Source organism: Natator depressus, chromosome 5 (assembly GCF_965152275.1).
Source record: "Natator depressus isolate rNatDep1 chromosome 5, rNatDep2.hap1, whole genome shotgun sequence".
In the NCBI taxonomy this organism is placed as follows: Eukaryota; Metazoa; Chordata; order Testudines; family Cheloniidae; genus Natator; species Natator depressus.
In genome coordinates, this window is record NC_134238.1 from 52,867,475 (window position 1) to 52,890,071 (window position 22,597).

General features: G+C 39.7%; 1 protein-coding gene across 1 annotated transcript in view; it reads right to left on the reverse strand.

Annotated features, from left to right (window-relative positions):
• The window catches only part of EDIL3 (EGF like repeats and discoidin domains 3), a 390,724-nt gene that overhangs the window by 167,516 nt on the left and 200,611 nt on the right, over positions 1-22,597 (reverse strand). Inside the window, exon 5 of the mRNA XM_074952821.1 lies at positions 8,596-8,709. Coding sequence (XP_074808922.1) covers positions 8,596-8,709 — 114 coding nt within the window. The remainder of the gene's footprint in view (positions 1-8,595; positions 8,710-22,597) is intronic.

Consider the following 22,597-nt stretch of genomic DNA (forward strand, 5'->3'; position numbering starts at 1 on the left):
CCTGTGGTAAATTATGTGATTTTTTTCCCTTATGGATACAAATAACTACTAGCTAGTGGAGAAATTCCCAAAAGTTTCTTGTGACTTCTCAGCTGCTGCATTGAATAGTAATAATTGTCTTTTCTGGTAACATTATAGCTATACATGTGAACTTTCAGCCAGAGACTAAAGTAGAATTAACAGGTAGCATATTTCTCATTCCTCCTTTGTGTCTTACATAACACTGCCCCCAAGCTTCAAACAGGAGCTTTGTGGGAACCTCCTTCTGGTCAAGTGAGTAGGAGTTGTGAAGCTTGCCTCAACAGGCTCTTGCATTTCCTTCATCTTTGGAGAGCTGCAGGCAGGAGCTGTGCAAAGCTCAGGGAGGGTTTACACTACGGGGCTAAATCAACCTAAGTTACGCAACTCCAGCTATGTACCTTGGGTCAACTTAGGTACCTTCGGTCAACGTATGTTAGGTTGCGCGTCAATCCCCCAATAAGTGGAGACAAGCCCTAAGTGATTTACACTTCACAGATGGTGGATGTGAACCATTTTTTTTCCTGTTCCATTATACTCTCTGCAGTTTGGTTTGAATTCTGAGTCCAAATGAAGCTCCAAAATACAAAGCAAATCTCAAAATGGTGTTGAGTTTTGCATGGTTTGGGACACAATCTCCAAATTTTGCAGTTTATACTGGATTAACCTGGATTTACCAAAAAGATTATTAACTTTGGTAAATCCCAGTGAAGTTTATGAAAGTTTTACAGAGCTCTAGAACTATCTTACTCATATTTCTAACTTGTGTGTCTGCTGATTGGTAGTTAAAAACTAGAGCAGACTGAATCAGTTAGCAGAGGACCCTATTTCATGGCTAGACTCTTTGAGTAAGTGAACTGCATATTACTACAGAAAAGACCTGAACCAAGTCTTGCAGTCTGTCAGCAACAGGTCTAATAGCTGAAACATGAGGGAGCTTCCTTCTGACTAAGACAGTTTTGCTGAGTACATTTCAACTGTAAAGTTGCTCTTCTTTTATCTTTCTATTGATTAATACTTTCACTGAAGGTACTTTTTCATCTTTTCTAGTTTTTTGATGTTGTAATAATCAATGTGCATCCATACTTTGAACACTGTGTGAAGTTCTGGTCATTCTATCTCAAAAGAGATGTACTGAAACTGGAAAAGGTGTAGAAAAGGGTAACAAAAATTATTAAGGATATGGAATAACTTCCATACAAGGAGAGATTAAAAGACTGGGACGGTTCATCTTAGAAAAGATATGACTAAGGGGGGATATGATAGGGGTCTACAAAATCATGAACAATGTGGAAAAAGAAAATAGGAAAGTGTTACTTACCCCTTCACATACACAAGAACCAGGGGTCACCCAATAAAATTAATTGGCAGCAGGTTTAAAACAAACATAAGAAAATACTTCTTCACACAATGCACAGTCAGCCATTGGTGGACCTATCCTCCATGAATTTAACTAATTCTTTTTTGAACCCAGTTATACTTTTGTCCTTCACAACATCCCATGGCAATGAATTTCACAAGCTATTAGCCAAGATGGTCAGGTGGTGATGGTGGTCCCTATACCTCAAACTATCAGACGCTGGGTCTCAATGACAAGGGATGGATCACTTGAAATTGCTCTGTTCTATTCGTTCTGTCTGAAATATCTGGCACAGGCCACAGTCAGAAGACAGGATACTGGGCTAGATGGACCACTGGTCTGACCCAGTGTGGCCCTTCTTATATTCTTAAAGTTGTGTAGCCTGTAGCTACATTCTGGCTTTTATATTATATATTATATTATATTATATTATATTATATTATATTATATTATATTATATTATATATATATATAACCAAGTCTTTACTCGCAATTTATATTTTGTTTCTGCATGGACATAAAGAATGTGCATTATTGACTAGACAAAGCTGTTAAAGTGCATATTCTAAAGTGCATAGTCTAATGTCAGTAAGGGTATAGAAAAGTGACTTAGCAAATTCAGGGCCATGTTGTTCCTCCATTTCAGTAAGCAGACTTGGATATACCAGAATTCAGGTTGGGAGGGAAGTGCTACCCAAATACATGTTTCCGCCAACAATGTAAAAGCTAATTAAAGGGACTCCACAAAGCATGGGATCAATGGGTATGGAGGATCAGGTCAGGAGCTGGGTTGGAAAATATAGCTAGAGAGAATCTCCTCTCCTGAGAAACTTCAATCTGAAATGAAATTTGATAACCAAGTTATAGATGCTAGAAAATGGAATTTACTTCATAATAGAAGTATTGACACAACTTGAAAGCTACTACCCTGTTAGGGTGTGCCTCAGTGATCATATTAAATGAGTGGCTCTTATGTAGCAAAGAGCTAATTAAATGTGTAAAATGTGCAATCAGGTCCTGGGGGCCTGTCTGAATAATTTACAATGAGTATCTATTAGGTGTCTGAGTAAAATTCTATCCTTTACTGCCTAATCACTTCAAGGTACTGAGGATGAATTTTCAAAAGTGAGATATTTCTGTAGTGTTCAAAAGCAGCATGGTAAAAATGTACCCAGAGGCATCTGATGGAGGACTTTGTTTCAATATCAGATTCTGAGAGTTAAATCTTGTTTTGTTTTTGAGTCCAAGGCAAAACTAAAATTCCCATTTAAACATTGGGCCTCTCTCCACAAACACAAGAAACATGGAAAACAAGCAACACGAATCAGAACTGACACTAAATAATGGATGTTAAGATCTGCTAAGTTGGGTGGGATGATTCTCCTAAATGGAATGTCAATATACATGAATGTAATCTATTAACAGACAGAAAAAGATGAGAAAGTGAAAGAGTGGTAGCATATGTCAAAAATATTTGCAATGATGGGGCTTGATCCTTCTCCCACTGAAGGTTATGGGAGATTTGCAATAGTGTCAATCAGTAAGTGTAACAGCACACTGGTGAATTCTTTAGGTGAAAACAAAGAATGAAGAAGAAAAAGAAAAAAATATCATAAGCACCTGCTGCAGACTATCACAACTGAAGGAGAAAAAGGGCGAACTGTGTGATCCAACTTCCAAGGTGTTGAAATCTGCAAACTCAGTGCTCATTGAGGTTTTAGCTATAGGGATGCGTGTTAGGTAACAAAAACAACCAAACATGAATTAAAAGAGATTCTCAATTGCCTATAAGACAACTTTGTGATCCAGAAAGCAAGAGATTCCAACCTAAGGAACTGGAGCTGCTTCTTACTTGTGGAATATTTGAGACTAACAGGAAAGCTTAAATGAAGCTAGTGACTATTAATTACTAGAATGCAGCATAAAAGCAAGAAATGGTTCAAAGAATGAAGCACTGTGAGGGCACTAGATGTCAGAAAACCAAATGTTGAGGAATTAAGAAATCTAGTGGGTAAGATGCAATCAAAATGGTAGAGGTTTAAAGTTCATAGAACAGAAAGGGACTCAGCCTTTGAATCCTGTGAAGATGGAGCATTTGCAGGCAAATTCTTTAAATTCTAGGGACTATCTGTGTGGAGCCGGCTCTCTCTCCATACTTCCCAGCCTTTTCATTTGCACAGGCAGCATGGTTCTCCACACACAATAGTACAGAACTCCTTTCTTGAAGGGGGTTCAGGCACAGAGATAATGTTAATAATAATCTGAGCAGCATTAACTATTGAATGGATTTCCATAGAATACCCATGGAGTCTTTAGAGAATATGCTGTAGACAGTGATTGCTCTCTAACTACAACCCTAACATCATCTAGAGCCCCAGCTCCAGGGAGATCACATAGGTAGGCTCACACAGAGGATTCCTGGGGGGAGAGGAACGGGGAATAAGCATACTGAAGGGCTATCATACATCTTTGTGAAGCTTTCAGAGCCTTCCCATTCCATGTTACTCTGTTGCTCTTTTTCCTCCCCAACACCTTCTAGAAATGAGGACCATCTGGATTTCAAAATCAGGTAAGTCTGGAGGGAAAAGATAAAGGCAGCTAATAAGACAGAAAAGCAGAATGAGTTTAAAACTATCCAGATGCACTAAGGGATAAAGTGTTTTAAAGGGGAAAACAAAACACTGAATAAGAAGTAGGTCCAGCAGAGCCATGAAGAAGCCATGGAGCCATGAAGAAGTATGGCTGCAGCCTAGCCTGATCCCTTTTCCCATCTCCATACTAAGTCTGCACAGACCACATCAAATAATGCTCCTCAACATCAGCGACAGTGTCTGCACCAAAGCAGCACAAGCATGGTCTGTTCTTCCCAACCCACAGAGCTTTTTAGCTGTAGGGTGCGAGTCCTGAAAAGTTCTCTGCTACTCCCTCATACCAACAGTAGCAGCAGGAAGAGTCTGAGGGCAGGAATTGCCTCACTAACTCAACTCCAGCCTAGCCTGCCCCTCCTACTACCATCACATTAGTTGCCACGAAAAGCTCATGGGATTTTTGAACTGGGCTCTCGATGGATACTGAGCAGTTTGCAGAACTGGGGCATAAAATAACAGTCTCTACAAATCCAAGAGTTGGTAAACATGAAGGACAGAAAGAAATGATTTAAGAGGCTATAACTAAGAGTGGTAAAATGAAATTAGAAAAAAGAAAATTTAGGAATAACTTCCTAGCATCAAGCTATATCAGGCTGTGGAATAATCTCCCCAGGGAAATGGCAGAAGCCCCATTATCTGGGACAACGTAGATGTAACACTAGAAAATGCACTCTAGAGCACAGCCCAACTTTGACAGGAAAATGGACTGGATGACATAATATGTCTTTTTCTGCTCAGTCTTCTATGTTTGTGGTAGTCTATGATCTAGGTAAAAAATCTTTGAGCTGTCTGAGGTAATTTTCAGTCAGTAATCATGCATTTTCATAATTAGTGTAACAGCATTTAATTACATAAATACTGTAAATAGGCATAATGATGTAATTAGAATGTGTAATTACTACCTGTAATTACATAATTAGATATAACAACATAGTAAAACTCTTTATAATAGAATTGGGTGTTTGCAACCTTAACTACAGTGATCGTTATTTGGAGTTGCTATAGTGCACAATAATAATGTTGGTACATTACTAAGAATCCATGTTTTAATATGAACTGAACTAAAGCTAGTTTATGTTTATAGCTCACAAACAAATGCTAAAAGTTATTAAAACGTGTTTAAGTGCTTAGGGAAGATGTGGTGAGCTCCCAAAACAAGGATAATTCAATGATCTGTAGTCAGCGCAGGTGTTTGGCCATCTGTCCATCCATTTATGTTACCATAAAGTAACCTGAAGCATTACGAGTAGTTACAGACAGTACTATGATCAACATATTCTCAATGTTTATTTTTCTTTTAAATTATACATAGTATAAATGTTGATGTTAGCAACTATATTGCTTTCCAATTTCTTTTTGCATTCTCTCTTGGTACACTTGGTATATATTCCTCATTGGGTTTTGCCTCCTACATATATTATTGGCAGCACTTCTCTTCCCCTTCCCGCAGGAGAATAAGGAACAGAATCCTGTAGTACAGGACTGTGAGCCTTTCACCCACACACACAGACACACGTTTGTAAGCATTTTTCTCATCCTGGGAATAACAATTTTTTGTTACATATCTGGAATAACAATTTTTTGTTTCATATCTCTGTCACTACTAGTTCCAGCACATTCTTTAGAAATCACATTTTAAGTCATAATGAACGTGTTTTTGGAAGTCTACATCAAGGTGACTCAGCAGGCTTGTGAAGAGTTTGTGCTCAATAAATTGATACACATTATAATAATTCTTCCTAACCCAGCAAAGTTATCCTTTTAAATTCCCCAAGACATTTCCTTGCAAGGGGCCAGACTATGGAACCCTGAGTCACATTGTTGAGCACTTACCTATGTGAGTAGACTTATTGAAACCAGCAGGACCACTCAATGAGAGAACACAAGTGAGTATCTCTTAAGTTTCAGTCCCGCTCTTCTGGTCTTAATATGAATTTTGCCATTGACTTCTACATATTGGGACCTCAAGGAGAGCCAAAGTAGAATAAAAGGTGATGGCTCTAAAAAAGCAACAGTCCCTTCAAAAATCCATCCTTTATTATCTAATTATGATGTCCCATGTTTAGCAGCAAAGGGCATTGCACATATATGGCCTGAAATCCCTGAAATATGTATGTGATGGTTCTTTATCCTTATATCCTGCAAGAAATAGGAAGGTGTGATTTTCTTTACCTTTGGGGGAACACCCTGCACCCCCATGTTCATCCTTATAATATGATTGTGTGGTATCCAATGCAAAGTTTGTCATGTCAGGCATCTTTGGAAGGCTCGTGATGCACTGAGCATTGTTGTTATAGTGATGTTATAGGTTGTAATTTAATGTACATAGTTATGAGGCTGAAAATATGCCCTCCTGGCTTAACACAAGCCCAGGCAAAACTCTCCAGGAGCAGAGGGGGCAGTTCACGCCTCATCAGGGCATGTGTGGGACAAACCCAGCCCAGCCTCACAGGAACAAAGGACACTCGTCTAGGCAGCAACAAAGGATCTGTTGGATTCTCGAGTAAGCCACCCCACTTCCCTTGGTCAGTTTGGGACTACGATGAGAGAATGCTCACCTGACTCTGAAGGGGGGGGGACAAAGCCAAGAGGGAAGAAATAACATGATAAAAGGGAGAGACACTTGCCATGCTCTCTCTCTCTCTCTCTCTCTCTCTCTCTCTCTTCCACCTCCAACTACAGACACCAGCACCAAGCGACTGAAGCGCTGATCAAAGGGGAGAGCCTTGCTGAAGGGCAACCAGCCAACCTGTGGTGAGAAGCATCTAAGTTTGTACGGGCACTGAAAGTGTTAAGATCAGCTTAGAATGTGTTCTGCTTTTATTTCATTTGACCAAACCTGACTTCTTGTGCTTTGGCTTATAATCACTTAAAATCGATCTTCTGTAGTTAATAAATTTGTTTGTTTATTCTACATGAAGCAGTGTGTTTGGTTTGAATTGTGTCAGAGACCCCCTTGGGATAACAAGCCTGGTACATATCAATTTCTTTGTTAAATTGACAAACTCATATAAGCTTGCAGCCTCCAGCGGGTATAACTGGACACTGCAAGATGGAGGTTCCTAGCGTTGTGTTTGGGACTGGAGATATTCGCTAGTGTCATTCGGTTGCACAATCCAAGCAGTGGCTATCCAAAAGTGCTCCCTCACGTAACTGGGAGCAGCTTACATGCTAGAGGCTGTGCATGAACAGCCCGGGAGCGGGGGTTCTCACAGTGTAGCAGGGTAAGGCTGGCTCCCAGAGTCAAGGATTGGAGTGACCTAGCAGATCACTGTCCAGATAGCACCAGAGGGGAACGTCACAGAAGGATAACCCCCAACAAGGTAGATATGATCTCTTGATGAATTCCCAAAGAATGTGCCAGTTACTCCATTTATCAAGTGTAAGTGTAACCCACACACCTCCTGGGTGTGGTGTTCTGTTCCATCTAGTGGCACTGAGACCACTTAGAGAGATCAAGAGAGTGTTAAACGAGTCTGTTCTACAGCCTTAGCTAACAAGCAGTTGGCTTTTAGCTCATGTGATAGAGGCTCATGCACTAAGCTCCAGAGGTCCCCGGTTGGATGGCGACCGGGGTCTGTTGGTGTTACATAAGTACCCTGTAAAATGATCTATCAACAATTTTTATTTAACACTTCACACAAGAAAATCACAGTATTCCACCCTATTGATCTAATAAGTGGTGCTTGAAGTGGGATTCCATTAACATGATCTACCTCACACACACAGTGCAGCCCTTAATCTTTCCTCCACAAATTCTATGGAACAACATCAAAGATTGAATTTGGAAAAAAATAATGTATTCTATCTGCTACTAAGAATTAACTATGCTGAAGCATATTTTTAGTGGGCCAGCTGTATCATTTTTCTTTGAAAAGGATATGACCCAACTGTGGAGGGTCTCCTATCATGACAGTCAACACTAAATAGCTAGAGACCATCTTCTGATGGTTTGTAGTCCATCTGGCACTATTTCAGACTTTCTGAATCTCTACACTAGGATGCACTTCACAGCTGAGAGTCTGGGGTTGTTAAGCAACCAAGAAAACAGGAAGCAAGAGTTGTTAAATCTGTTAAGGCTGTTGAGTCAATATTAATAACTGTACTAGAGCAGTTTGCACACTCTGCAAGCATCATCTCATCCACCCAAAACATAGCCAAATGAATTTTCAACCCAACAACTATCTCCAGTATCACATATCTTTTATGGGCTATGTCTATCAGCTCTTTCAAATTCCCCTGCCCTTTTGCCCATTGTAGGGCAACAGCTGTAGACCCTTTTGACTGCTGTGCCTGAAAAATTGGAGACTAAGTTGAAGCCCCTTTAAAAAAGCGGCTCCTTCAGTTCATATTTAAGAGGTCCACACCTCAAGTTGGTTGAAAAACCATGTACTGCACAATGCACCCAAGGTCTGCCAACTTCATAACCTGTCCATCTTATACTAATATTGTATTTACCCATACATTAATGATATAGTGGAATCCTGGGTGCTATTACATGGTTGTTTCTGTAATGCATTGAGTAAAGAATTTAAACAGGTAGATCTGTCAAACAATTGCAATACTTACTGTATTGGCAGTTTCTTCCCATAAATTCACCTGGACACTCACAGGAATAGTTGGCAACAAGATCTGTACAAATGCCACCATTTTTACAAGGTTCAGCTTCACATTCATTTACATCTGTGGGAAATACATAGTGTCAGCATTAGCAAAACACTTTAAGAAGTAATAAGCATTTGTTTCATGCACTGTAAATTAGACAGTCATTCTCTAAGGATCCATATGGTTGATATTAGTATCAGAAACATATTTTTGGACAGTCAACATATGTTCAGCAAAAATGCAAATTGTGCAAAATGTGTTCAAAGCACAGCAATTTTAACAATCAAATCCAATCAAGCTCATATAGATTTGCCTAGTTGCACAAACACACGCTACAATCTTGAAATGTCCTGTTAAACAACAACAGAATTAAGGGCTACACTGTGGCTTTGTCACAAGTTCTGAAAAAGGGGCAGTGCATAGTTGTTCTGGTCCAGGAGGAGATGAGGGACGATACAGTGACTCAGAGGTTCCTCCCTTTCTTCTGGGAAAAGTAATCTGCATTATCATATACCTGGCAGATTTCTTTCCCTCTGTTTTGGAAAAGAGTAGTAGATTGAAAGATTAATCCATTCTCTCTTTACTCACCCATTCCATGCCCACCTGCATGGAGGGGAATAGCAGCTGCATGAGATTGTTCTCCTCCTCCCCTGGCCCTGTAACCCTGCCCTGCAACAGGTAGCCTATGTAGGGAAGCAAAGCAGTAACTGTGCCCTCTCCTCTGTGTGGGCACATACTGCATGTCAAAATTGTGCCCTAAATAAATAATCCAATTAGCTCTGAGAGAGTAACTGATTAATTCTACTTTTAAAATTGTTGTTGCTTTTCTTTCAGCAATAGCTGCCAGTTAAGAATGTCTCTCAGTTCATCTTAATTCATTAAAAAACCCCTCTAATAGACAATCTAATTGTTTTAGTGTCTAAATAATTCTCTTTCTGTGCATGACTTAGTCAGTAAATAAGAACTAACAGCTTGATCTAGTAGCTTATAAATTTTATTAAATTCAAAAGGCTGTAGTTAGCTAATTTTATTTGGGAGCTTCCAGAGTTTGGTACAGCAGGGAAGAGGTGTCTTTCAACTCTTGTTGAACTTGACAGGGAATGCAGAAAGAAAGTTCTAGCTCAGTAATTCTCAACCTTCTCTATATTGTGACCCATGTTGCAACAGAAAATGTTTCAGGATTCCCTCTCCCCTCTAGGCATTTAGGAAATGGGGTGTGATCAGACCCCCCCAAGTTGAGAACCGATGTTCTAACTCAGTGGTTCTCAACTAGGGGTCCGGGGCCTGCTGGGGGGGCCGCAAGCAGGTTTCAGGGGGTCCGCCAAGCAGTACCAGTGTTAGACCTGTTGGGGCCCAGGGCAGAAAGCTGAAATCCCACTGCAAGGGCCCGAAGCCTGGGGCCCGAGCCCCACCATCTAGGACTGAAGCAGAAGCCTGAGCAACTTAGCTTCACAGTGCTTCCTGTGACATGGGGCCCACAGCAATTGCCCTGCTTTCTACCCCTTAACTCTGGCCCTGGCTTTTATATGCCGAAAACCAATTATTGTGGCACAGGCGGACTGTGGAATTTTTATAGCATGTTTGGGGGGCCTCAGAAAGAAAAAGGTTGAGAGCCCCTGTTCTAATTTAAACTGCAGAGCTGCAGAAAATGGTTGCATTAGTTCACCAGAAAAAGTTCACAAAGTACACAATGTGACACCTCTTAATAAACCAATTTATTTTGGGCCTTAAAGATATCTTTTCTATAAATAGTCCCCTGTGCCTATGATTCATTGTTTCCTTAGCTACCCCTTTTTATCTAGTTTAGCAAATAACCTCTTGCAATATCTACTATACATATGCAGAGTGCTATTTTCAATGAGTCATAACTTGGTCAAATCAAAACCAGTTTTACCAGAAAGCTTAAAGATGCTTCCTTTCAATAAAGGCCAGTTTCCATACTAAACTTCAATTTTTACCCATGTGGTTTCATCTATGAGAAGTTCAGAAAATAAGGTTGCTGGAATTGTAAAGAGAAAGGATTTTTAGGCAGCCTTATTACAGACAGTAATAAGAGTGTAGTGTATTCATGTTCTGAATATGTCCAGAATGGCACAAACGCATATGATTTCCCTAGTCTTGGATCTTACCATATTTAGAGCTGAACTAGATGAAAAATGTCTCAAATCACAAAAGGATGAAGAGTTCCCTGTTGACTACACATCTAAGTACGGTCCTGTGAATTGTTTGTTTCAGTAAGTCCATGAATAAATTGTATTCATGACATGTGGCACAGCTACACACGTTTTCAGCGTAAGTATGCATATAAGTGATACACATTGCTGAAACCTCTCACTTTTTAGGCAAAACCACTCATTTTGACTACTTGAACACATGTTTAACTGTTCCAACATTCTATTGGTAGTATGAATGCATTTGAACAGAGGCTGTGGCTGTCTACTCAAAATTCATAACATAGGCTATTTCATGTTTTGAGGCTATGCACATAAACTGAGAACTTTAGAATCCATCTTTGGAAACTGGCTAGATGCAATCTTCTGTTGCCTCTTTTGTTAGGTAGGTAGATTTCAGAACAATACAGGTCAGTTTCCTGTTGAAGCAGAAATCAGTTACTCTGAGTCAAGATATTCTCTTAGTGTAATTTGTTTATTTCTAACAATTACACCAGTCCTGATTCTTTGAACAGAGATGGTCCCAAACTGCACACAGGCAACCCTCTTGCAAAAAACCTCAACTAGAACAGCACTGCCCTTTCACCAGTTCTCTCGGGCCTTCATCTCTCCTGGACAGCAATCTCACAGTTCAGAGAAACTGTTCCATGTTCCTGCTTCAACCTGAAGGCTATACTAGGGAAACCTGTTAGACAAGGCCGCTCAACTAGGATCACATCAAAAGACGGGTCTGAACATTCAACTCTTCTGTTGTGCAGCTGCTTTGTAATACAGTTGAATCTCAGGAGAAGTTTGATTGCCCAGCAAACACTGCTTTACCACACATAATCTGCTTAAATGACTGTCTGGGTGTGGTGAGAGTTTCAGCCAGAGTTCTTCAGTGACTCAAAACATATGTGGCATTAGTACCTTTCACCATAAAATTTGTACAGGCATGACGTCAGTTGGGCCAGATTTTGCTTTCAGTTGCATTGGTGCATCCCCAGTTTTTCCCCATTGTAAATGTCACATTGTAGTGTTTCCATGCACTTCACTGGTTAATGAGACAAAATTTATCTCGGTAGCATCACAAATCCATATAACATTCTAGAGTTTTGAGTTCTGCATATAGATCCATGACAAACCTGACATGTTTAAAATTACACGTAGCTAGAGGGATAACATATCAACTACATATCTGAAGGGATCAAGAGCATGAGTTATTCCTGATATGGTTAGTGAGACAAGGTGAGTGAGGTACTGTGATATCTTTTATTCGACCAAGTTCTGTTGGTGAGAGAGACAAGCTTTTACACAGAGCTCTTCTTCAGGTCCCTAGGATTACCGCCATTAACTTGTACATACTTTTGGCTCCAGCTCTAACGTTTCAAATCATAGAATCGTAGGACTGGAAAGGAATTTGAGAGGTCATCTAGTCATCCGCACTCAGGGCAGGACTAAGTCACAAAAATAATTTGGAGGTGAGGGAGCTTGCTAATTCTACTTGGTGTTGGTCAAACCATGCCTGGACTCTTTTGTAGTCTGTCAGAAAAATACACAAAGTTTGTAGCTCCTGAGATCTTTCCTCTTTTAAAGGAAAGGTGTATACTAATGGGTCGTCAGTTCAATATGAAGGCCACTCAGTCCCTTTAACAAGCCAAATTCCAGAGTTCTACATAGAAATTAACGGTTGCACATGACCCCTAGAGTCCTACATATCATTCTTGTCTTATTATTTGCTGCCTATAAAGGGATCAAATATTGGAGTAATAAAAGTTCCCTAGATTATTACCTTAATTTCAGCCTACTAAGAGAGAGAAGTAACTCATTGTCCTGGAAATAAAATCTGTCAGTGGCTAATGACCAAAAAATAGAAACTGCTCAGTGCTAAATTAAATTCTTTATATGTATTTATAAAATTTAACTAGGTACTTATCTGCCTTTTTAAACAAAACCCATTACTCTTATGTTTTCTTCAGGTTGTTCATCATTTTAATACAAGCTAATGCCTCTGTGAAAAAATTCAAGGTCACCTTGAACTGAAAAAAAAATGCAAACTCTTTCATGTGGTGAATTAAAAATGGTAATTTATCCTCTTAAGAGCTTTTCTGATTCAAGATGATCAAGATTTTGGATTTCTCTGGTTTGTCATTCATAGATAAATATGAAGGAAAAAAAGCAGGACTGTACAACATATTCCATGTGGTCTGTGAGCTTACTTAGAAAATAGTTTGAATTTTAAGTATCAGACATTTTCACACTAATCCTCATATTCTAGCTCTAGTGAGCAATTAGCTATGATTAGTGTGGAAAGATGGAGGCTTTTGATTATTCTATCTGTCAGTTAGTTAGAGCCAGCTAGTGTATATTGTATAAGCTTCTATCATATATTTTCAGCAATTCCAGTGGCAATGGGCCCCTCAGTCCAAACAAATTGACTGTGTAAAGTTACATCTGACGTGAAGAAAGACTAGTTCATTTCTGAGACAAGTGCAGGCTTCTACAGAAAGGAAAATGAACTTAAATGTGCTTAAGATGAGAACATGGATTATAAAAAAAGTTATTTAATTTACAGTTCATTATATTGTTTTGATGTGAACATTTAAAATAGTTTATTTAATGAAATATGATATCTACAAATTGGGATCAGATTCTGTTCAAATTGCCAGCAATGCTAATTATGATACAAAGCATTTCAATATTTAAAGTCTATTTTCTCCTTCTTAGATAGAAATATCTTCTATTAATCATTGTCATCTTGCCATGATTAAGAGATAGCAATGTTTGAGCAATTTAAAAAATTCTAGAACTCTTAGAGCAATTCTTCTTAAAAAAGATGCAATTAAAATAACCATCCAGTGTCTTGTGATTGTTAAACAAGAATCCTACATTATATATATATATATATATATATATATATATATATAGTTACTGGCTTGTTTTTACTAGGAGAAAAGGTATGTTCTTAACTCAGGTTAACTAACACAAAGTAAAATCCTAACAAAGACAAGGTACTTTATAATTGTCACACAAGTTTGAAGGTCAAGGTAAACCCATGGCTACTCCATAGTCTTTAAGACCTTTTCTACATTAGGAATATTTTGCTGGTATAGTTATACAGATATAGTTAACAGGCAAAATCTTATAGTATGTACACAGTTCTATATGTATAGAAGTTTTTATAGCAGTATAGCTTATGCTGGTTCCCCTTTTTATTTTGTGAAGACACACACACTATGAAACAATAACAGTATGTTACCCCCTATATACGTTACCCCCTATATATTCACACTAATGGGATATGTGTGCCCCCAGTACTGTGAATTCAGAATCATCTACAGGCATCTAAAGTGCTAAACATTGAGAGGGAGGTTGCAATAGTCCTTTGGTTTCCAACATTCTTAGTAAAATTGGGCAGTAAACAGTTTTCCCATTCCAGGAAAAGTTTTGTGACTTTGAAACATTTTCTCATCTTGAACTGGGACAAAAGTCAGCTCCCCCCGCAACCTCCGCCCAAATTCACAAACCCAAAATAAAAAAAAAGGTTGAAACAATTGAAATGTTTCATTTTTATTTCAGTCTATTTCTTTTTAAAACTTTTTTACTATAAATTAACACATTTCAAAACAAAAAGTTGTTTACAAATTAAAAACAGAACTTTTTTGCTTAGAAAAATGTCAGAATGGTCTGAAGCAAAATGGTGCTGCATAAATTCATGAAAGAAGTTCCAAATATCAACCCTATAAATTTTAATAATAGATTATAGTAATACTGGATTTGTTGTCTGGATCTCAGCGACCGAACCTAGGTTGTAGGCAACTGGTAATGGAAATTAACCTGGAAAAAGGACATTATGGCACAAATTGCCAACCACCTGCACTGGAGGTCGAGGACCAGGGGTTAGACACAGCAGTTTAACCAAAATAATGAACAGGTCCAGACTGACTGAGGACAGGGTCAAGGTACCCAAGGCATCATCTTGACAGTTTCTACAACTGATGTACGGATGGAATCTCCAGCACAAATGAAAGTTGTCTTCCCCATGGTAGAATCTCCTCCCCAGTGCAGCTGCTCCTTAGGCAACTGGGACTGGAGGTTTGTGCATGAGCAATTGTGCTACGGTTCCTGGCAGTAGGACAACACTCTGGGTATGTCCACATTGCAGTGGAAGCCGAAGGTTAGTGGAACTTGAGTCAGCAGACCTTAGGTTGGCTTGAATTTCTACACTGATAGTCAACCCTAGGTTAAGAATTTTCTAAGCCAGGCCTGAACTCAGGGCTCCAGCATCCAGACCGCAGAATGCAGACCTGAGTGCAACCAACCGTATCCCAAACGTCTTAGTGCCCTCCTGAAATGTGGCTGCTCTAGCTCTTTATTCATGATGCAGTGTGGGAAAACATGACTGCCCACCAAATGTGACTGTCCAGAGGAAAAGGAAAGTCAGCCCATGGGATAGCAGGATACTTTTGGCAGATTCCCAGAGCACAAATCCAGTGGGGCTATGTGTACACTACAAAGCAATAGTGTCCTGGTTTGACTCAGGCTCAGCCCCTCCATCCCCGGAGGGTCCTGGGCCCCTGGATCCAAGCCCTTGGTTAATGTGATTTGTATGTAGACGGGAAGGGGAAGGTAGGTTTGAGTCTGAGTTCAAATCCTGGGCTTATGCTGCAGGGTAGACATACCTTAAGTGGCCTGGTGAAATGCTGTATGGCGTCTTTGTGATATGTTAAAACGCTAAGGGGAGTGTTTTGTTTGGTCAGGAGGAATTTGGGGGTTCTAAAGTGTGAGCACGAGAGACTCCTCAGAGGGGTGGCCCTGAAGCCTGAGAGAAAGGAGTGAGTTAAGACTGTTTTCTATTGATTTACTTGCTTGTTAAAAAAATAACCCTTGTTAAAGGAGAGTGGGCATGGCAGCGAGTGTTTGGAAGCTGGGGAGAAGCCCCACCTTGTGACAATAATAATGTGAGATTATTAGATTTATTATTCCTTTAAATTGTCCTTAAATATTTATTATAATGTAGGGACACAAAGTAGTTTTCCTCTAAAATAACAGAAAATACAAATGAATATATAATTTCACATTTTTATGCACTTTCTTCCCATGTTGTTATGAAACAAAATTAAAACAATTTTCCCTAAAGAGGAAATTACACCTATAGAAAAAAACAAAACAAATCACATCAAGGGGCCAGATTCTTAGCTGGTGTAAAACAGTGTAGACATTGGCTTCTATGGAGCTATACTTCTGCACACCATCCGAGGATTTGGTTCAAACTGAGATGTCTGAAGATCAAAACCTCATATTGTACATTAGTAAACAAAATACATATTCCCCCCCTCCTTGACAAACATTATTCCAGCTCTTTCAAATCCAGTGATAAATGTGTGCTGATGACTAACCACTGGATTCATATACTTTTACAACAGATATAATATTTTTGACATAACACACAGAAACAGATCTTGAAATACCTGGTTTTCTGTCTGAGTTTAGCCTTAGCAATATTTATAGATGGAGCTGTTGATCAAATAGCTGAGGGCTTTAGAAATGATTTACTTAGACATTTTAAAGTTGTTTTCTAGTTCTTCTGTTATGGTGTTTATTATGTAGAAGCACTGAAAGATTTACTGAAGCAAAGAATGAGGTGTCATATTATTAAGATCATACAGAATGCCTTGTTAGTCGACTGTGCAGAACACAAAAATCTACAGTGGAATGTTGATGTATCTAAAGAGCCAAATGTGGATTTAAAAAAATTCTTTATCAGGAAAATGGGACTTAGAATAAGATATTTTTGTTAATATAAGGTTGTAGCAGTAAGCTATAGTACAGAACAGAGACACAATTCTCTACAGGTAGAAATTGGGGAAGCTCCACTGAAGTGAATTGAGCTTTACCATATTTATGCCAGAAAAGAATTTGACCCAAGATATTCAGTGAAAATAGAATTCAAGAGTGTTCACCTAAGAGTGAGCTACTTACTGAAAGAATGAAATGTAAAGGACCCAAAAATCTCATGGATCAAAAGCAAGATGACAGTTGATAAAATACTTACAATAAATGTCACTTTATATTTAAATTTCCATTTCTCAAAATATGTGATTTATTAAAATAGTTCCAAGTCGCAAGGTTATAATGATTTTTCTTTTTGTATCTTTGGGACTTGCTTATTCATTCAATTTTAAATGCATCAATTAAAGGTTAGGAAAGGTCAAAAGTAGGAAGTTTAAGCACTGGTTTAATTATTAGTTCTAGTTTAAAGCTAGCTCCAGATTGGCTCCTGAACAAGTCTTCTTAATATCAGATAGATAGTGTCTCTATTTGAAAGTGCAAACTAGTAGTTAGGTATCTAGCAGCAGCTCCTAGGTGGGGGAGGCAGGGGGCCTCCACACGCCACTGTCCGCAGGCGCTGTCCCCACAGCTCCCATTGGCCTCAGTTCCCAGCCAATGGGAGCTGCAGAGTCAGCGCTCTGGTGGGGGAAGCGCGCAGAGACACAACGCCCCCCCCTCCGCCCAGGGTCCACACTGTCTCCTTCCAGGAGCAAAGCGGCATGGAGGGAGGGAGGCAGAGCGGGCAGGGAGATGCCTTAGCCCTGCTGCTGGCATGTCTCTGCATGCCACTTGTGGGGAGGGAGGCAGCAAATCTCCATGCGCTTCCCGGGGTGGGGGCAGTGTGCAGAGCCACCATCCGCCCCCCGCACTGCCAGGGGTGCATAGAGACGTGCCAGCAGCTGGCCGCTTCCGGGAGCAGCATGGGGCTACCGGCCACAGCATGCAGGCAGCCTGCCTGCCTGAGCCCTGCTGTGCTGCTGGCTAGGACTTGGGGCAGGTTGTAAGAGATTTGTCCTGCATTTGGGGGCCCGCCTGTTGTTGCGGGCCCAATGCCACCGCATGGTTTGTTTCATGGTAAATCCGCTCCTGATACAACGCCTAATTAATAACTGTACGCATGGGTTATTACAAATTGAAAAGAAGCTACCCTCTCTCTAGTCTATATTCCAACCCAATCTGGAATACTTAGATATTTCTTTATCTTGTATTTACCCATTTAAATGTATCATTAACAATTTCCCAGTTAAGCAATTTTTCATTTACTAGATCTTGGAACAACTTTCCTTGGAACTTTTTGTTGGTTTTACAAGATTTGCTACTTTAAAAGTTTTATGCAGAGAAAAGTAGGGTTTTCTCTTTTCTTTCCTCATTTTAATTGCTTTTAATAGATACTGGGATGTAAATCTTAGTTTCATTAAGTTACTTTCCATGTAATTTCACACTGTAAAAGTATGCCTTCAGGGCAACAATTCCCATAGTTGCCTATGAACCTTACTAAAATAATTGGGTATTTATATAACAAGAATTTTGATAAATCATTTTGTCTATCACTGAGAAAAAAAGTTATTAAAGCATCAAAATTTTATCAGTCACTATACAAGTAATGATCCAAACCACTAAGAATGACGGGTGAATTCAAATTCTCCTGTCTAGGACTCTATCCTGGAATTGGCCTCCATGTAGAAGTAGTGCAGGTGGGCTTGGGAAGTGAAGTATACCCCACTGACCAAGCACCCTGGCACAAGCCTATTGAGTAGCTCCCCTCAAGTAGCCTATGGACTTACATAGCTGTCACACTTTTGTAATGAGATGGGACCACTGGATGTGGTATACCAATAACATAAAAACCAGCAGGATCTTATTAAAGGGAAAAAGGCAAAATACCACATTTATTGTGAATACAGAAAGAATCATAGTAAGCAGTTAGTTATAGCTATAACATTCCATTCAATTTCATATTTATTCACACATTAATTCATACACACACACACACACACAACACACACACACAGGTTCTGCAAGGTTGTTATCATAGTTACCAGCCTTAGAGTTGCTCATGCCAAGCCACTGGCCAGGTGGCCTGGACATGAGGCGGGAGCAGGGCCTTGTCAGATGCTCATCTGATGCTCCTGGAAGTTGGTTTGCAGAATCAGACCCCAAAGTTCTCACTTTCTAGAGTCCATTTTTATAGGAATTTCTTCCTATGCCAGTCTATGGGAATTGCTTCATCATGCTGTTGCTGAATCAATCAGCAGATGGCACATTCCTGACGGCTCCATGCTGCTAGATGTTATCTTGTTCTTTGGTTCTCCCATTCTTGAGGCTGTTGGGTAGATTCCAGTCTGCCCTCCGGGGGTCCTCTGGTTATTTCCACTTGACGCCTTCTTCAGCTTATGGACACTGGATTCTTAGGCTGGCACCTCCCTGATCATTCAGTTATTATCCACACCAAGCATCCGTCCACATACATCCTCTATCTCTATTTTAATCACAATTGTTAATACAACAAAAGGGCGGGGAGTCTCTGGGTGCTGTTTCTGTTGTTACAAAGTATTGCTTTGAGTCTCTCTCTGTGTGAATTGCTTTGAGAACAGACTCTGTCTTAGAATGTACTAACGCAATTAGCAGCTTGCAAGTTTCACACATAGAGGGAGAGAAACAGTACCAAAAACCAAGAGACCTCTTAATTAGTAATACCCTGGAATTTAAACTATGGGGAATCAAACTCATTTGTGATTTTAATACAGAACTTCTTTAATATGATCCAACAGATGTACTGCACTATAGATGATTGGCACAACACCATGTGATGGGATGTACAAACCCCACACTGGGCCCAGGTAGCCCTGGTCCTCCAGACCTGCAGAGCATGCTCCAACTGGAGAGGAAGCTTTAAAGGGAGCAACACAACTCAGGAAAAGGAGGCTGGGGAGGAAGACAGACCTACCCTGTGGGTTCTCAAACAAAGGTGCCAAAGAAGCCTCCCTGTGACAAATAGGACTGCACGCAGAGCCAGGTGTGGCTGAAGGTTTAGTTTAGGAAATCTTCAGCATGACGACTGTTGTCTCTTTCTAATCAACAGTTCTGTTAGTTTGGGCTACACACAGCCCCACTCATTCTTCGTGATTAACAAGGAGTGAGATAGGAGTATCCCTGTCTTCCACTGACATTATCCCCCACGCACTGGATCTCATGTATATGGCAGCTGGGCGTAGCAGAGTCACCTCAATTTGACACCTGCCTCAAATGAGAGACCCATCAGGATAGGCTTCTGCATTTACAGCTACAAAATCCAGCACACCATGGGAAAATTGAGGACTTTGGCTCCAGTCTGTTGACATAGCTTGGACCAACATTTGGCCAAGAATTATACTAGTATTATAGAACATCATTCACTTACTAAATATTTGCTGAAAAATGGGATGAGGCCAGTCTTTGTTGGTGTCAAATTTATTGGATTAGTGAAGTGAGAATTAAATGAGGTGCAACAGACTTTCAAATTGGGGTTAAAATTCTTTCCATCTTATTCTGCTTCCTATTTTATGTGCTGCTTCTGCAGTAATATTACTCTGTAGCTTTACTATAAACATAAAATATGCTAGAGAAAGGAAAGTACAGCAGAGAAGAACTTCACTGTACAGAATAGCAGACCAATTTCTTTAACGCTGAAAACTAGCTGTATTACAAGAGCATTCTGCTTTTAATTAAACTTTAAAAACTGCGTAAGAGTAAGGATTCTTATGCATAAACCGCCTTTGTTAAGTACAAGAAAGGATCAAAGAGAATATACTTGCAGAACCAGATGCTTTAGTGACTAGTACTAGGGATAAATTGAAATCTGACAAGATTATAAATCTAACAATTATCTTTGGGCAAACAGCAATTTAAATCCTCATTGGTGTAATAGATTCTTGCCTGTATGTCTGGGTCTCACTGTCAATCCTTTACAGAGGGGCATAGCCTCAAGGCCTTAAATTTTACTCATTCCTTATCCAGTCAAGAACACACCTAGACTCCAATGGAGTTTTTCCAAGAATTAAGGACTAACTACTAATAGCCAATTTTCAGAAGAGCTTAGCACACTAGGAGCTTCTAGGCAATGAGCTCCAAAATTTAGCCCTAAAGGCCTATTCCTGCAAATCTTTATTTCTGTAGATATTGGGTTTACTCCCAGTAGTAAGTGCTAAAATCAGTTATGAGTGTTTGAAGGATTGGGTGCTATGGAAGAATGCAAGGCCTCAACTTTCCTGCAGTATCAGAAAGTAGCCAAATCTAAGGTAATAATATCAGCCATACTCAAAAAACTGAAAACAAGAAGAGGGGAAATGATTCTATAAATCTGCCCCCCCCTCCCAGCACATCAGAAAAACCAACCCAAATTCAATACAGATATGTCTGTATTTTATTTCAATGTATTCCTAAACCTCTGACAAGAGACTGCTGCAGAGTAATTGTGAGCTAGTAGAACATTTCGGGTATTGACATGCAAATGTAATGCACTGAACAGGATAGCACCATGAGTCATGGTGAACACCATGAGGTAGTTCACAAATACAAAGGGATCACATCTGTAATGCAGATTGATACACACCATTAGACTATTATCTCAGTTCTCCATATTGCACTTTATATCCAAATGCTATGTTTTCCTCAAATTTTACCCAAGCTTGTTTTTATTTTTTATTAGAATAATTAACATCTATTACACACACACATGCATGCATACACACTACAATCACACACACACACATAGACACAGATGGTGGGCCTGATTTTCCATCCTTTGCTCACACAAAGTAATACTTATTCATGCTATCAAACCCGTTGAGCTCAGTAGGATTACTTGCTTGAGTAAGTATCAGCTTGCATTGCAGAAAAGGACCCAGGGTAATGAAAAGGTTTTTGGATCTCGTTTTAAAAAAAGCACCTCAGTTTTTTGCACCTCTTTTTGTTTTCTGGGTCTCAAGCATCTCTTCATCTCTGCCTAAATTGTTTGGGGGCTTAAAGGGGATTGTTCAAACTCCAAACGTTAAAAGACAAATTACTCACATAATTTTAAGAGGGTTCAATCTGCCAGTACAACAATCAGCATCTCATAGTAGGTAACTGCACACTCGTAAATCTGCATGACCAGGAACATAAGCATAGTAGTTTCATTCCATATCCTCTCCTGCATGCACACTTAGTCCCATTGCTGTAGAAATTATGGGGTCAATAACTTAAAACCAAACAATAAACATTTGAAAGGGGTTTTCTAAATAACAACATCCACTTTGTCATAATACCTATATTTCTACATATATGGATCTGTCTCACTATGTCACTCATTGCCATTTGATAAAATTATTGAATGACTAGAGAGGCAGGATTACCCATTGGTTAGGGCACTAGCCTAGGATCTAAGAGATCTAAATTCAGTTCCTTGATCCACCACAGACTTGCTGTGTGACCTTGGGCAAGTCACTTACTTACCCTTTCTGTGTCTCAGATTCCCATCTATAAATGGGGATAACAACACTTCCCTACTTCACAGGGGTGCTGGGAGGTTAAATACATTAAAGATAATGAGGTGCTAACATTCTACAGTGATGGGGGGGCAGTGCAGAAAAGAACCTTAGATGGGTAGAACTACTCTAAGAGCCAAATTCAGGGTTTCAGTTCCCTGCCTAATTGGCAAGATGAGTGCTCAAATCTTCACAGTAGCTCCGAGAGTGCAGGAAATGAATCTTTCCTCTGAGGCTGTGGAGTGTCTTTACGAAGGCCAAATCACCCCAGTACTGAAGTAGCCATATGATTCCACAACTCAGCCTCACAATGGGCAAGAGGAATGGGGAAAGCATAAGAAGAACTGATGAGGCTATGTATAGCATCAGATCTTCTGGTCCTACTTCTCCCCACCCTGTATAGAACTGTGTCTAAGCAAGTTTCTTTTATCTTTCTCTGCAACGAAACTTTTGAAGAGCAAGGTTAACTTATTAGATAGA